Raw genomic sequence first — 16,032 nt, forward strand, 5'->3', positions numbered from 1 at the left:
TGTCAGTTGTCAGGAAGAAAATTAATAATTTTATTAAAAACAAATTAAATTAAAATTCATTGTAATTTTGGTCAATAGAGTATTCATTACGTTGCCAATTATTAATATCTATTGGTTTATCGAACTATAGTAGGTATCAAGGCACTTAATTACTGAAAATATACAAAAAAAGTTTCATATTAAATGTTACCTACCTACCAAACCTTTATTTAATTGTATTTTTCTTTTTCACTTCCTTAAACCTATGCTTCCATAACTTATACATACCTACCGGTAGTTTGGTTAAGAAACAACTTATGTCCAACAACAATTGTTAGGTAATTAATTGGTCAAAAATCTAAAATTCTTGTTATACTATCCAGCCAATGACATATTTTATTTTATTTTATGTTGTAGAAAAAAAAGTCTTAATTTTTTTTTATTATTCTATTGAACCTTTTTTTACGTACAAAATAATGTACCTAGATTAAACACGTATTACCTACTCATTTAAGCAATTCGCTTATTGTTGTCCATTCTAATAAGTACCTAACAATAATAAAACAACGTGAAATTTATACGTAAGCATCTAGAAACGTGGCGGCATAAGCATTTTTTTTCCTTAAAAGCCTGTTACTCAAACTAAACCACCTTATTATTTAATTTTGTCAATTGAAAGAAAGTTGTCAAAACATTGTCAAGTCAAATTTTCCCATTGCGGATTTCGCAATAAAGTAATCGCTGTAAAAAAAACTATTTACAAAACAATTTAAAACAAATTGCATGTGATTGTTTTAAGTTTTGTTCAAGATTGTGGTGTTTTTGTTACTAATAGTCGTGGAATATAAATTGATGCGTATGTATTCATTTTATGAATAAATTTTAAAGACAAATATTTTTATTGATACTTTTAATTACGTAGCGACTGTAGTTTCTTAATAATATGGTTTATAAACATTACCGTAGCAGAATTAGTGTATTTCTTTGTAGTTTACCACTCCGCAATTCTAAATATGTATGCAAATGTAGGATTCTAGAGATTTCTTTGTTTTGTTTATGAGTGTAACAAAATATTTGTGTTGTTTTTGGTGAATTTAAAACATCTGAAACTGGGTTCCGATTATCTCCAATGTGAAGTAGAGCATTATCACGCTAATAGGAGGTTTTTATTTATCAGCTTTTTTAAGTACCTATATCACAAACTCATTTTAAAAAGTTGATATTGTAATACCACACTGTATGTTTTTATACACTTCCAAAGCTTAATAAAAACATATAGTTAAATTGTACTAAATACTCACAGTTATTAGTTGTTAATGAATACTAGATTTTATTCTTTGATTAATAGAAATAAACAAGTCTAATACAAGTGTTTTTATCTTGCTGAGTGGCATAGACAAGCAATTTAAAAGAATAGGTTGGCACAAGTTAAGTGTTATTCCTAGTTAACAGGTGTGATTTCAAGAAATTCCCATTCAGTAAGATTACAGTAATGTTTTTCTACAAACAGCTGTAATAGGGGATTTACATGAACATTTATCTTATTTATACTTCTCATATACATGGGATAGTCTCCCAGAATAAAGTACAAACAAAACAAATTTAACCCATTAATGTCCCACTGCTGGGCAAGGGTCTCCTCCCGTAATGAGGAAGGGGTTAGGCCTTGAGTCCACCACGCTGGCCAAGTGCGGGTTGGGGACTTTGCATGCCCTCAATAAATGTATTAAACAAATTTTAGGCATGCAAGGTTTCCTCACGATGTTTTCCTTCACCGTTAGAGCATGTGACAATTATTTCTAATACACACATAACTTCGAAAAGTCATTGGTGTGTTGCCTCGGGTTCGAACCTGCGACCACTTGCGTGGGAGGTGTCAACTTATACCACTCGGCTATCACTGCTCGTAATACTACTACGCACTAGAATAAAGTAACATGTACTTTATTCTATACTACTAGACTATGAGGAATAATTAAATGTAAATAAGACATGTTTTATTGTGTACTTCCTGCATCGCATCAACATAAATAAAATACTAAAATAAAAAAAAGATTGTGTCATTTAAGTTTACATTAATGGGAATAGAGTAAAATTTTATGGTTATTCTGTATTATAAATAGTAGAGGATCTTTTAGAATTAATGAAAGATTATGAAAACAATAGACAAAACTATCAATAATTTGCACTATGAGAAGCTCAGCAGATCTGCTAGTATAGATGAGAGACAAGTCATTGGTGCCTGATAGATGCTGGATATTTGACCCAGTGTTTGAGAGTACCTTTGTGGTGGGAGGATTAGTCCTCTCAGATTCTGCGCTAGATGCTTCCAGCGTGTGCCGCAGGAAGGCTCCCACTGTTCACTCTAGTCTAGATAAAGATGTTGGTAACTAAAGTAGTAAAAGCTTGACTTGTAATAATGTTGTATGTTTGCAGCACGTTTGATGAAAGGCGTTGACAATGAGTAGCCAGCACCAGTACATGAGTGTGAACAACACGTCTAGTGCACGAGTTGGCGACATTGAACACATTAGTAAGAACATTACTTTTATTTTTATGTTTTTGCATGTTTATACCTATATCATCAAAGATTTAGAACATCATTATTGGAGTAAGTTTATGTAAGTAATAGTAATCATTCTCAATAGATTATAATCAAAGGCCACTGATGATACGATAAATTATAAAAAAACATAATGAACAATGTGGATCACTTGTTTAAAGTCCATAGTGTGACTAGATGTTGTTACATTCTACTTTTAGTATGCGAAAATTTCTTAAATCTTATTAACCCTAATAACAAATGGTCATCTATGCCGCCTATAGTGCAGTGGTTTAGATGGGCGCCAAAAGGCAATCGCCAGAGGTGATTTGTTTGATTTATATTCATGTCTAATATCTGTAATATAAGTTTTACAGATCAGGTTTCAAACTCTATCCATTTATTGTATGTTTTTGTCAATAATCAATAATTCTATAAGGAGGGTAATGACTTCTCATAACCCCAGCTCGACCTTGTTACTAAAGTGCATACAATACAATGCAAATTTGATGTCATGCTCAGATAATCGCCAATACTCAATGAACCTGAAAAATCGTTGGAGCAAAAAGCACATTAACCTCTGGAGGTGATTGTTTCAGTTTATGATAGTGGAGACAAAATTTATTGCTTTACACATTAATTAATCTACCTACTATAGTAGCTTTATGATGAATTAATTACCTTCATCAAAAAGTTTAACTCAAATAAAAAGTATGTCAGTGTGCCACAAGCTATTTATTTATTTATTTAGGGAAAACAAACAGTTACACACTTTTCTTAATAAAAAATATTAACAACAATTCTTATGCGAATGTGTAGCTCACAACATTATCCACATATTATTATATGGCTATAGCTTGTGACTCTATAATCTACCTCAAAAGTAAAGAACCAAACACAACATAAAAAACATTTTTCGCAAAAATATCTCGTGTTTGTATCATGCTAACAAGAAATAATACATTTTAGTACACAATTTTGTCAGTTAATACGTTTGGTGCACGCAAACTTGACACGCAGTTGTGCGTGCACGTTTATTGTCGAAGTTCCGTCATGTCATAAGAACATGCTACTGAGATTTATTCACCTACTTTACACGAAGCCTTGAGAATTTGGTATAATTTTCGCAATAGATATACTTGTCACGCGGTGCTAAAACCACTCGAGACTGTATGCATAAACCGGCTGTAGCATTTGGTGTAGGGATAGAAACACAAATTATAATATGAATGCGATACCACTGTATGATTAAAGACCATTTTTTGTAATTCATTTGCATCGATTCTAGAGTGGCAATGATTGACTTCTTGTATTTCGAAAACTTTATATTGGGCAACAAACAATGACTGCATCGTACTAGTACGACCATTCAGTATAAGAAAACGTTCAACATTTTATAAACAAAAATTCGAATGCGAAGCTCCAGGACACTATCAAGCACTTAAGTATCAACAATTATATCATTCGAATTAGAAGAACTTTAAACTCATTCTAAGAAATTCGATAAGGCCGGTGATAGACGCTTACTTATGTACCTCATCATCATAATTGGCCTGTATCCATCTATTGCGGATGATTCAGGTGGCTTCAGACAGAGGAATATTTGTCACGAAGGAACACTTACTTACGAACCTGTGGAGCATAAACCATGCTATTCAAAACTTTATAAAATGTGTAGCGACTTTCGGTGTTGATTGTACACGCATATGATGCCCTTCGGAAAAATAAACAGTGTGATGTGTTTCAGGCCACCTGTCGGAACACATAGGCTCACTATGTCTGTCCTCGGAGTACTCTGACGTCACGCTCATCGTGGAGGGCCAGAGGATCCCTGCACACAAGGTCATCCTCGCAGCCAGCAGTGATTACTTCAGGGCGCTGCTTTATGGCGGCATGAGGGAAGCTAATCAGGTGGGCAAGATGAAGATAAAGCTTGATACAGAATCGCTACATCATTACTTTTATAGACTGACCCCTTCTACGACGAATTCGATGCGATACAAAAGCACGTAACGTGTGTGCAATATAATATGAACTATTCTTGATTAAGAAAAGTTTATTTTAAAAGTCAAGGTCCCACTTGCCTAGTATTGACTATTTATGTATGTATGTCAAGATTTAGTAGCATTCTTGGGTCTCTACGTGCATAGGAACTGCTAGTCTTCATGGATATATGAAGAACCCCGTCTTGTCGTTGTTTGTAATTTTTGTATTCGTCGTCTATGCTTCGCGTCGCATTTGTCACACATGTAATAATAATGTAATGGACTTACCTTCTTATTCATAAACACACTTTAGTTAGAAAGCTACTTTAATATGTTTTCTCTTTCTACTTTGCTAAGGAGTGAAAGAAACAAAACAGTTTATAATCCTTTCATAACTTCATATATTTTTTTAAGAGGGTTAGTTTTATTCTTATACTGAGACGCGTCGCGTATCAACATGTCCTTACAATAAGTGTTATATAGTACAATTATTGTTATAACTTTTTTTTCTTCTTGCAGGCTGAAGTGGAGTTGCAAGCACCGCTGCAGGCGTTCAAAGCACTCCTCCGATATGTTTACTCAGGTAAATGCTTAGGTATCTGCTCTTTCTATTATTTACTAGTAGTAGTTAGTTACTAGATAATTAAGGACTATTTCTACTATTTTCTGTCTCTGAAAAATACTGTTAGCTGAAATAAAAATTGACCTTCTGATTTATGATTAAAAAATATTAAATTTATATACATTATGAGAGTGAGAACGCGTAGACACTTAAGAATACTTAGTTAATGGAAATCTTCGAAGGGAATAGTATATTGATCTGAATTTTCTCTAACTAATATTCAAAATAAAATAAATCGGCGTTATAAACTTTGTCTGAACGCACTTGTATCACAGTGCACTGTAAATATCATCATCATCTCAGCCGGGAATCGTCCACTGCTGGACAAAGGCCTCCCCCATCGAGCGCCAATAGGACCGGTCCTGGGCCGCCCTCATCCATCGGACTCCGGCAACCCTTACCAGGTCGTCGGATATAAAAATATCAATTAGTATTTAAATAAAAAAGTAAATTTAAACCCATGTTAAATTTACTTTTCTATAAGGTTTTGAAAGTATCTCGTTTGCAGGTCACATGGGTCTCTCGCTGTTGCGCGAGGACACGGTCCTGGACATGCTGGGCCTGGCGCATCAGTTCAACTTCCAGGAGCTGGAGGCGGCTATCTCTGACTACTTGAGGCAGGTGCTCGCGCTCAGGAATGTTTGTGCTGTGCTCGATGCGGCCAGGTAAACACTATTGACTTTAAACCTTTTTGTTCATAATGTAATAGATGTAGTCATTAAAATTAGTTATGATTTAATCGAAGGATGAACTTTAACTGCGGTTTCTACTAATAACTTGGAATTATCAGAAGGATTTTTTGTTTATCGATTTACTATATTGGACAGATTATTTTGGAGTCTGGGGATCGGTCAAAAGTGTCAATATGATTCCCCAAATAAAGATATTTGGCGGTAGATACATTGCCTCTTGTAAAACAAAAAAAGTTTTGCTTAGTTTTTCGAATTATATAACGAATCTATAATACGTGCCTAACCTTACCGACTATACAGTACCCATTTAGTATTGCACTACAAAATGAATTAAAATAGACTACATTGTTGCAGACTGTACGGGCTGAAGGCGCTGATGGACTATTGCTACAACTTCCTGGACAGGAACGCGATAGAAGTGTTGCAGCACGACTCCTTCCTGCAACTGTCTGTCGTAAGTATAGCTTTTTGGAAAACTAACACACTATATATATAAACTAACACACAAACAAACGTAGATTATTTTTGTGGCAAATCGATTATATTGTAGCGTTGGTAGACTATTAGATGACTGTATTAAAAAAAAATACATTAAATGAAAATGTGTACAATCACATTTGTACAGTGTAGAAAATTTTATTGCAAAACAAGATCTAATCATATAATATATTGCTTGAGAAAGCTAATCTTGCCAAGAGGGCTCTAAATTATTTTTTATTTGTTGCTCAGGAAGCGCTGCAAGGTGTACTGGAGCGCGACTCGTTCTTCGCGCCCGAGGCCGACATCTTCAAGGCGGTGTGCAGCTGGTTCAACGCCAACCAGATATGGGTCAAGTCTGAGGGCGGACAGGCACAAGTTGTGAGTACAATCATTATATTACCTCTATTTACATAAAAAAGTGTGGTTGTAACATAATTTTATCTATTGGTAAATCGAAAACATTTTCTAGCCCGGTTGAGTTAAAAAAATTCTGAACTAACATTACCGAAAACGTATTTCGGATTTTTTTCAGTAATTGCACTCTATGTCAGAAGTTTATACCTTCTTATAACCCACTAAATGATCTTGTTCTATTCTGTTATTACACCCCTACTTACATATTTAAAGATTCAGAAAAATAAAATATCACTTGCTATAAGACAATTTTATTACAAGGATTTGCGTTTAAAGCAATACTCCTCCTAAAAAACATGCCTTATTTGGAATACAATTAAACGACTCTTTAGTACTCGATCATAATTTTCTTAACATTGAATTTAAAAAGTCAACATCTTTTATTAATATTTTTGTTAGGAAAAGATTCTCAAATGCGTGCGTCTAACGCTGATGAGCTTGGAGGAGCTGCTGACGGTGGTGCGTCCGTTCTCGCTCGTGACCCCCGACATGTTGCTCGACGCCATACAGGAGAAGACGCAGACCAACAGCACCGAGCTACGCCACAGGGGACTACTGTGTAAGTCTCACTTTATTCATGACAATCAACCGTAGTGCGATCTAGACTAATCGAAACTAAGAAATTGTTAAGTTGAGTTGCTTTTTCACTGACTAGATGGCGCCGCGCGGCCGCTGCGCCGGTTTAGCGCTGCAGCCACGCGGCAAATTTGAAGGCGCCCTTAGACATGATTTTTAATGAATTATCATAATGTGTGTACCACAGTGCCAGAAGAGAACGTAGCGACGCCAAAACGCGGCGCGCGCGTGATTTCGGGCGACATGCGCTCGGCGCTGCTGGACGGTGACACGGAGAACTACGACATGGAGCGCGGCTACACGCGCCACACCATCAACGACGCGCCCGACAACCCCGGCATCGTCGTGCGCCTGCCCGCCCCCACCATCGTCAACCACGTGCGCCTGCTGCTGTGGGACCGGGACAACAGGTACTCACCTCTCACTCACTCGTATAACACTCGAGTGTACATGACGAGCTGAGAACTGCGACATGGAGCGCGGCTACACGCGCCACACCATCAACGACGCGCCCGACAACCCCGGCATCATCGTGCGCCTGCCCGCCCCCACCATCGTCAACCACGTGCGCCTGCTGCTGTGGGACCGGGACAACAGGTACTCACCTCTCACTCACTCGTATAACACTCGAGTGTACATGACGAGCTGAGAACTGCGACATGGAGCGCGGCTACACGCGCCACACCATCAACGACGCGCCCGACAACCCCGGCATCATCGTGCGCCTGCCCGCCCCCACCATCGTCAACCACGTGCGCCTGCTGCTGTGGGACCGGGACAACAGGTACTCACCTCTCACTCACTCGTATAACACTCGAGTGTACATGACGAGCTGAGAACTGCGACATGGAGCGCGGCTACACGCGCCACACCATCAACGACGCGCCCGACAACCCCGGCATCATCGTGCGCCTGCCCGCCCCCACCATCGTCAACCACGTGCGCCTGCTGCTGTGGGACCGGGACAACAGGTACTCACCTCTCACTCACTCGTATAACACTCGAGTGTACATGACGAGCTGAGAACTGCGACATGGAGCGCGGCTACACGCGCCACACCATCAACGACGCGCCCGACAACCCCGGCATCATCGTGCGCCTGCCCGCCCCCACCATCGTCAACCACGTGCGCCTGCTGCTGTGGGACCGGGACAACAGGTACTCACCTCTCACTCACTCGTATAACACTCGAGTGTACATGACGAGCTGAGAACTGCGACATGGAGCGCGGCTACACGCGCCACACCATCAACGTGCGTAGAAATATCGATATAATTACATTCTTACGTACACCGTATACGTACGAAACGAACACGCATCATCTACAAAAAATCAAAAAAATAAATATCAAAAACTAGCAAGATTTCTTTACCTCTCAGGTCGTACGCGTACTACATCGAGGTATCAGTGGACCAGAAGGACTGGGTGCGCGTGATCGACCACAGCAACTACTTCTGTCGCTCGTGGCAGAACTTGTACTTTGAGCCGCGAGTCGTCCAGTACATCAAGCTGGTCGGCACTAGCAATACTGTTAATAAGGTCAGTTTATTTGTTGTGCTACTTGTGCTTTGTTAACGCAATATTTCGAACTTTTCTGTTGGTAAATATGTCACCCCCCCCCTCTCTCCCCTCTCTCTCCTTCCCTCCCTCCTCTCTCTCTCTCTCTCTCTCTCTCTCTCTCTCTCTCTCTCTTACTTTCTTTCTTTCTTTCTTTCTTTCTCTTTGCCATGCTATGAATCCCATATGGTAGTGGGGTCAGCCCGTCATCTTTCTTCTCCATTTTGCTCTGTCCTGGACATCGTCTTCGAAAACGTCACACTCACTTAAAAAATTATTTTATAATAGGTGTTCCACGCAGTAGCGTTGGAGGCGATGCACACGGCGCGTGTCCCTCCACTACGCAACGGCCTCATTGAGCCCGTGCACAATGTCGCCACCGTCGAACTGTCCGCTGTCGTTATTGAAGGCATCAGGTAAGACAATGTCGTAAAATATCTTTGGTTCGGCTTAATTTACTTCTATATAGCTCTGGAGCTTTGAATCGTTCATAAAAGAGTACATCCTTTGATATCTATTCAAACTAAAGTAAAATGTCCATAAAGAACATTTATATGTGCTGGATTTCTATTGATAAGTTGCCGAATGTAGAAACTTGTTTCAACTGGGCAATTCAGTATTCTACTGATTTTTTCACCATATTGAAATACTGCTGTAAGACTGTCGGTTAAGCGAATTGTTAAACTAAAATTTATATTTTCGTCAGTCGTTCCCGCAACGCGCTTCTTAACGGCGACACGGAGCACTACGACTGGGACCAGGGCTACACGTGCCACCAGCTCGGCTCGGGCGCCATCGTGGTGCAGCTCGCACAGCCCTACCTGCTGTCCTCCATCCGCATGCTGCTGTGGGACTGCGACTACAGGCACTACTCGTACTACGTGGAGACCTCGCTCAACTACTGGGACTGGGAGATGGTGTGTGACCGCACGCGCGAGCCATGCAGGTAAGCAGTACCTGCTGTGTTACATCCGCATGCTGCTGTGGGACTGCGACTACAGGCACTACTCGTACTACGTGGAGACCTCGCTCAACTACTGGGACTGGGAGATGGTGTGTGACCGCACGCGCGAGCCATGCAGGTAAGCAGTACCTGCTGTGTTACATCCGCATGCTGCTGTGGGACTGCGACTACAGGCACTACTCGTACTACGTGGAGACCTCGCTCAACTACTGGGACTGGGAGATGGTGTGTGACCGCACGCGCGAGCCATGCAGGTAAGCAGTACCTGCTGTGTTACATCCGCATGCTGCTGTGGGACTGCGACTACAGGCACTACTCGTACTACGTGGAGACCTCGCTCAACTACTGGGACTGGGAGATGGTGTGTGACCGCACGCGCGAGCCATGCAGGTACAACTTTTAAATTGAACCTATTACCATCTCACTGCTGGGCAACAGTCTCTTTTACGAAGAAGAGAAGGACCGTGCATCTACCACTCTTGCCCAGTACGGGCTGAGATTTTACATCCCTTCATAAAGAACGCACAAGTTATTTGGTTTCATCACGATGTTTACCTTAGCAACACTTTTACTTTTCTAATGCACACATAACTTCGACAATTCAGATATTTTGCCTTGGCTTCAAACATTCGACCACTTGTATGAGAGGTGAGTGTTTAGACCACATGGATGTCACTGTTCTATCGTTGCTAATATATTTCTTTGTTGCAGGTCCTGGCAAGTGATATACTTCAAGCCACGCCCGGTGTCGATCATACGTATCGTCGGTACCAACAACTCGGTTAACGAGGTAAATTAACATTTTAGAAACGATAATTTGGTCTCAATTGATCCAAGAGCTTCGCTTTGAAGAACAGCCTACAGATAGTAACTTTTTTACAATAACCTAAGTACGAATCAGGAAAAACAACAATAGTGTGGAATTTTTTGCTATAGCAAGTCAATTAAACTTTGGTGTATGTGCAGGTATTCCACCTGGTGCACCTAGAGTGCCCGGCGCAGGTGGAGGAGCCGCGCGAGGACCCCGCCGCCAAGAAGCAGAGGCCTTCACACGAGAACAGGCTCAATCCTAGCGGTAAGTTGAATTGCATTCTTAAGATAAATAGATCTGTGTGCTTATAAGGCTGTAATAGGCGTATTGCTCTTCGTAATATAAGTAGTTTGTTTGTTCTACAAAAAATAAGTTTCAGTTCAAATACGTGTTCGTATTATGCGTTTACATATGATCGGACGTGGAGCAAGAATGGACGTTCTGCGATTATTGCAACGCTAATATTTATGACAAGTACTTCTGTCTAGTTTGAGCTGTACCTTATGTTGGTTTATAGTTTTCCAATACCAGATTCTATCCGTGCTAAATTACTTATCAAACAAAATGTTTTACGACTCAAAACAACTCTTGTCATTTATTCGGAATGTATATAGAAAATATATGTCTCTTTCCTAATCTCTAGGGTCAGGTTCATCAGACAGTGGAGCGTGTGCCCCGGCCGCAGCCGCCCCGGAGGCCGCCGCGGGCGCAGCCCCCGGCACTCCGCCCACGCCCCGCGCGCTGCCCCCCGCCGAGACCGCCACGGAGGCCGAGGAGAGGTACGACGACTGACACACCGCCTACTGCCGGTGCTCATACCATGGGACTTGGTAAACCTTGTATAAAACTTGCTATTACTTAAAAGCGAATAATGTCTGTTCCATATTTACTTGTCAAAACATTTTAGGCTTTATGTGCCCTACAATAAAGTCGAATATTACTTGCCCAACTGGCCTAGATATCTTAAGGGCGAGGCCTTGGGTCAACGGAAATACACCAACATAGGGTAAATAAAGAAAGACTTGGGTATAAACACCTTCATGAAAGACCCTTTTATAGGTGATCTTACTTTAAATTGAAAAGCTTGATGAACATTAATAAATCATCGAAAAGAAATAAAATAAACCTAGTAGTAGGTGGGATAGGCAGCTGATATATAATTTTCGTCCTACCTATTAATTTCAGGGTACATAAAAAGTCTAAAATATTTTACCAGCACTTCCTTTTATGGGCAAACCGTATTTTTTAAGTAGATACGAGTTTCATACGCAATTTTATTCTTCAAAAACATATTTCTTCTAATAAGCGTCAGTTAGCCTAACCTATAGATAAAACAATAAAAAATGTATGAAAAAATATTCCTTGGCGAGCTAACCGACACTTGTAAGAAGGTTAAACTGTCTGTTAAAGTTAGTTGTAAGAATGTATGCAGTTAGTTGGTTCTAAGTGGTATGTTAACGCATATCATAATTATTCGGTAAGCAGAGTATATGAGTTTGAAGGCAGATTTTAACACTTTTTTTATCGCCAACGTCGTTTGTATAAAAACGTCCAATTTCGGGCTTTTTTTTTCTTCTGTATGGTCTACCGGTCATTCCCAATAGTCTATCTTTAGACAGGAATAAATAATGTTTGGTTACTAGACAAGAGTTGTTACTCTGTAAAAATCTATATTCTATACTTACATTATAAATAAGATTTGTTGGTCCTACTTATATGTATGTTAGACTGCTGAAATCATTTGTATAAAATTTGGTAACGTGATAGATTATATTTCGGAGAAAAATATTAGCAACTTCTCAGCTAAGTGAGGAACAAAATATCTAGCATCACTTTAATTTGGTTGCTAAGCAAAATCTGTTATTTCTATCTGAATATGCTATCCTTAAGTAAAGATAGAATATTGCAAATGACCGTATACTTAGACTACAGCATGCTCGAAAATGGTCCCATAAATAAGACGTTGGCGATTTAAGAGTAAAAACTAAGCCATTTTCAAAAACGTGATGAATTTTATTAAAGTCTTTTCACAGTAATGTATAAATATAATTCGCACTGTGCCTATGTTTAATGTGTTAAGTTCAACGAAATACAGAACAATATGATTTCAATGGTTTTACAACGATTATGTTTATGAATTAAGTTTTCATAACTTAATTTTGTTTTACAAATGGTTACTAACACACAATTTATAGAACAAATAAGATTAAGAACAAGACTTGTACGGTATGACTAATCATTATCAGCCTAGCCTTTCTTCCAACTAAGTTGGAGTCGGCTTCCAGTCTTACCAGATGCTGAATACCATTATACATGGAGTGACTGTGTCCATCGGATCTTCACAATCCAATTACCTGGGTACCCCTTGGTAAGACGGGTGGTCAAGTTTTTAACCACAGATAACAACTATGAAAGATCTTTGAAATACCGCTGTATGAAAGAGCTCCTACTTTTGAAATTACTTTACTATTATTTAGTCATATATAAATTTTAAAATGTATACTTGATACTTTTGATCCGATTTATAATATGTACTATTCTTCTTACTCCTTCTGTTATATTTATAAAGAAGAATATTGTAATAATACCTACAGTAATAACAACTTAAAAAGCCGCGATATAAAATTGCAACGTTAAAATCGCGAAATTACGCGATGACGTCATAAGACACTTCTTCAAAAGATAGATATGCCTTGCAATATGCAGCGATTAGCACTCCATCGCGATTGTTTCTCATATCGCGAATTCTAGCGATGCGATATTAAATCGCGGTTTTGCGTTGGGTATATTTCACAACCGACCTGCTTAGTTATTTAGTGTGTAAGCTAATGTTTCTAGTCTGTTCTCTGTCGATGTCATATCTATGTTTTTATTATTGGTCACACTAAGTGGTATTGCTTATTGTATCCCACATATTGTAATACATATTTAAGTTAGTCACTGCCTTATTTAAAAACTACGTATTAATTAATATTACCATTTTCGAGGCACTGAGAACCGAACGCGAGACGTAGCGATGCGGCAATCGCGTATCGCTCGAACAAATATAACACCATATATTATGATGATTATAATTCTAATTCTTTGGCAATAGAGACAGTTTTATAAACCTAGTTTTTAAATAAGGCAGTTCGACAATTTTCTGTATCCATTTTTTTTATAAGTTGACACCTCCCACGCAAGTGGTCGCAGGTTCGAACCCAAGGCAACACACCAATGACTTTTCGAAGTTATGTGTGTATTAGAAATAATTGTCACATGCTCCAACGGTGAAGGAAAACATCGTGAGGAAACCTTGCATGCCTAAAATTTGTTTAATACATTTATTGAGGGCATGCAAAGTCCCCAACCCGCACTTGGCCAGCGTGGTGGACTCAAGGCCTAACCCCTCCCTCATTACGGGAGGAGACCCTTGCCCAGCATTGGGACAGTAATGGGTTAAATTTATTAAGTAAATAAGATTCACCATCACTTATTAAGCAACCACCAATTTTATAAATAGTAATATAATATCTACACATTGTAAGCGGGATTATTTAAGCAAAATGTATTAGTTTATGCACCTATTTCGTATAAGTACGTAAAATATAAGTTTAAGACAACAATTACTGCGAACCCAGGATCTCGGTTACAAGGACTTAAAATATAATATGATAAAGGCTTGACATGTAGGAGTAAAATAGTAAAATCCAGAAAGGCAATTTTCGTAAAAAATAACATTTAAATACATCGTTCCGTACGAGATAAAATATAAATAAATGTTGCCACCGTGGTGGACTCAAGGCCTAACCCCCTCCCCCTCGTTTGGGAGGAGACCCTTGCCCAGCAGTGGGACAGTACTGTATTAAAAAAAGAATGTTACACGCTCATTAACGTTTTTTCAGTTAACAGTCAGAAATGGTAGAATTTTATTTGTCTTCCAAAATACTATTAGGTGACCCGAGCATCATTGAGAGTGATTAACCAGATGCTTTCGAGGTGGAAGAGTATCCTGGATCCGCTAGTGCTTTTATTATTCAAACAGTGTGTTATCAATGTAGTGGTTTCTTTCTTTCTTATCAAATGTTAAGAACGGTACGGAACATATTTTATAAATTGTATAGTAGGACTGTTCAAGTTTTTGTCTTTTTCTAACCACTATCAAATGTCGTAAAAAGGAAAGAGTTACAGTATCTATCAATCGTTTATATGTAAATAGTTATAATACTGTAATTTGTTTACGTATATTTATGGAATGTTTGTGTTGTGACAAATATGAGAATGTAGGGTAGTCGAAAATGTTGAAAATGGTAGTAGTTAGCAGTCATATTGTATTTGTTTCTATAAAAGGCCGCTATTTACATTTTAATTAGTAAAGAAAAGTGGCCCTAGAAAATATCATATTGAAAAAAGATTATTAGAGTGATATCAAAATACTGTCTTTTGATTGCTTAACGAGTGTTGTACAAAGGCTTGTATGTATTGGTCCTAAGCATGTTACTACAGTAGAGATGAAATAATTCATAGATTGTAATTTATTCTATTAATTCTATATACCCACTATTTTATTATTAGCTGAAAAAACAGCAGTAGGCCATTTATGTAAAAGATAGTATTTGCATTGGTTATTGTGTATCATTGTAATAATAATTATTGTAGTAGATTTATAAAGGATATGGTTGGGTATTGTGAGTCGCCGTCGCCATTTTGAGGCCATTTAAAATTTAAAAATTGATGGCATTTCAAATATGCTACTATTTATTTCTGGTTCTCATAGGGTCTAGGACCCATGTGTCTTGTTTATTAGATGATTTGGGTATAAAACAGAAAATTTTAAATGTTTTTTTCGCCTCGTCTATGGCTGGCGGTAGACTTTAAAATCACTGTGATAAAGGTTGAACCGATTGGTTTCAGAAATTATAGGATAAGTTGGAAACGAGTTGTAATCATTCGATAGTATAGTAAGGCAGAGAACATTATTGGAGCTTTTAATATGTTTTATTAAAACTTTTAAAATATTTAAGTGTTTCATTTATTTTAAACAAATAACCCATTAATACGAAACAATCGTTAGAATCCACAAAACACGCCAAATCTTTCTTTTTTTATTACAGAAATATTTTTAGGGCTTCTGTTTTGATATACCGAGATTTCGGTTTTTCTGGATCTAGGGTCCCGCATCTTGCAAGAATGTGGGTAAGGGATAAGTGGGATTTAGGGGACTGGAAAAAACTTGCACTCTGTGAATACTATTATTACACTAGCTGACCCGCGCAGCTCCGCTCACACTTTTTTATCTCTCTATAAACTTTTTCACAGTTACCAGGAGATCATAACTACTTGCATCATAACTGACGGAGTTTCATAGAAATGTACCCCCCTTTTTCACCCCCGTTAAGGCAGAATTTCCAAAAATACTTATTGCGTCACT

The 16,032-nt window shown here is 38.6% G+C and overlaps 1 protein-coding gene across 3 annotated transcripts; it reads left to right on the forward strand.

Annotated features, from left to right (window-relative positions):
* Nucleotides 1-661: 661 nt before the first annotated feature.
* BTBD9 (BTB (POZ) domain containing 9) lies at nt 662-15,619 on the forward strand. 3 transcript variants are annotated; one of them, XM_076136852.1, is made up of 15 exons: nt 662-835; nt 2,416-2,512; nt 4,269-4,432; nt 5,026-5,089; nt 5,637-5,793; nt 6,175-6,274; nt 6,550-6,678; nt 7,114-7,273; nt 7,478-7,700; nt 8,670-8,829; nt 9,136-9,263; nt 9,554-9,793; nt 10,523-10,601; nt 10,778-10,886; nt 11,266-15,619. In XM_076136852.1, the coding sequence occupies exons 2-15, from the start codon at nt 2,440-2,442 to the stop codon at nt 11,412-11,414; spliced, it is 1,935 nt and encodes a 644-aa protein (XP_075992967.1). In that variant the 5' UTR covers nt 662-835; nt 2,416-2,439; the 3' UTR covers nt 11,415-15,619. The 3 variants fall into 3 exon arrangements, 1 of the variants encoding a protein (XP_075992967.1); XR_012960549.1 differs by lacking the exons at nt 10,778-10,886; nt 11,266-15,619 and having other exon boundaries at nt 5,026-5,101; nt 9,554-10,201; XR_012960550.1 differs by lacking the exons at nt 10,778-10,886; nt 11,266-15,619 and having other exon boundaries at nt 9,554-10,201.
* The last annotated feature ends 413 nt before the right edge of the window (nt 15,620-16,032 follow it).

The sequence above is a fragment of the Anticarsia gemmatalis genome, chromosome 4, assembly GCF_050436995.1.
Source record: "Anticarsia gemmatalis isolate Benzon Research Colony breed Stoneville strain chromosome 4, ilAntGemm2 primary, whole genome shotgun sequence".
Classification (NCBI taxonomy): domain Eukaryota; kingdom Metazoa; phylum Arthropoda; class Insecta; order Lepidoptera; family Erebidae; genus Anticarsia; species Anticarsia gemmatalis.

Coding starts and splice junctions, on each gene's coding strand:
- BTBD9 (XM_076136852.1), top strand. CDS start 2,440: ATGAGTAGCCAGCACCAGTACATGAGTGTGAACAACACGTCTAGTGCA. Junction 6,275..6,549: donor CCTTCCTGCAACTGTCTGTC/GTAAGTATAGCT, acceptor TTTGTTGCTCAG/GAAGCGCTGCAAGGTGTACT. Junction 6,679..7,113: donor AGGGCGGACAGGCACAAGTT/GTGAGTACAATC, acceptor TATTTTTGTTAG/GAAAAGATTCTCAAATGCGT.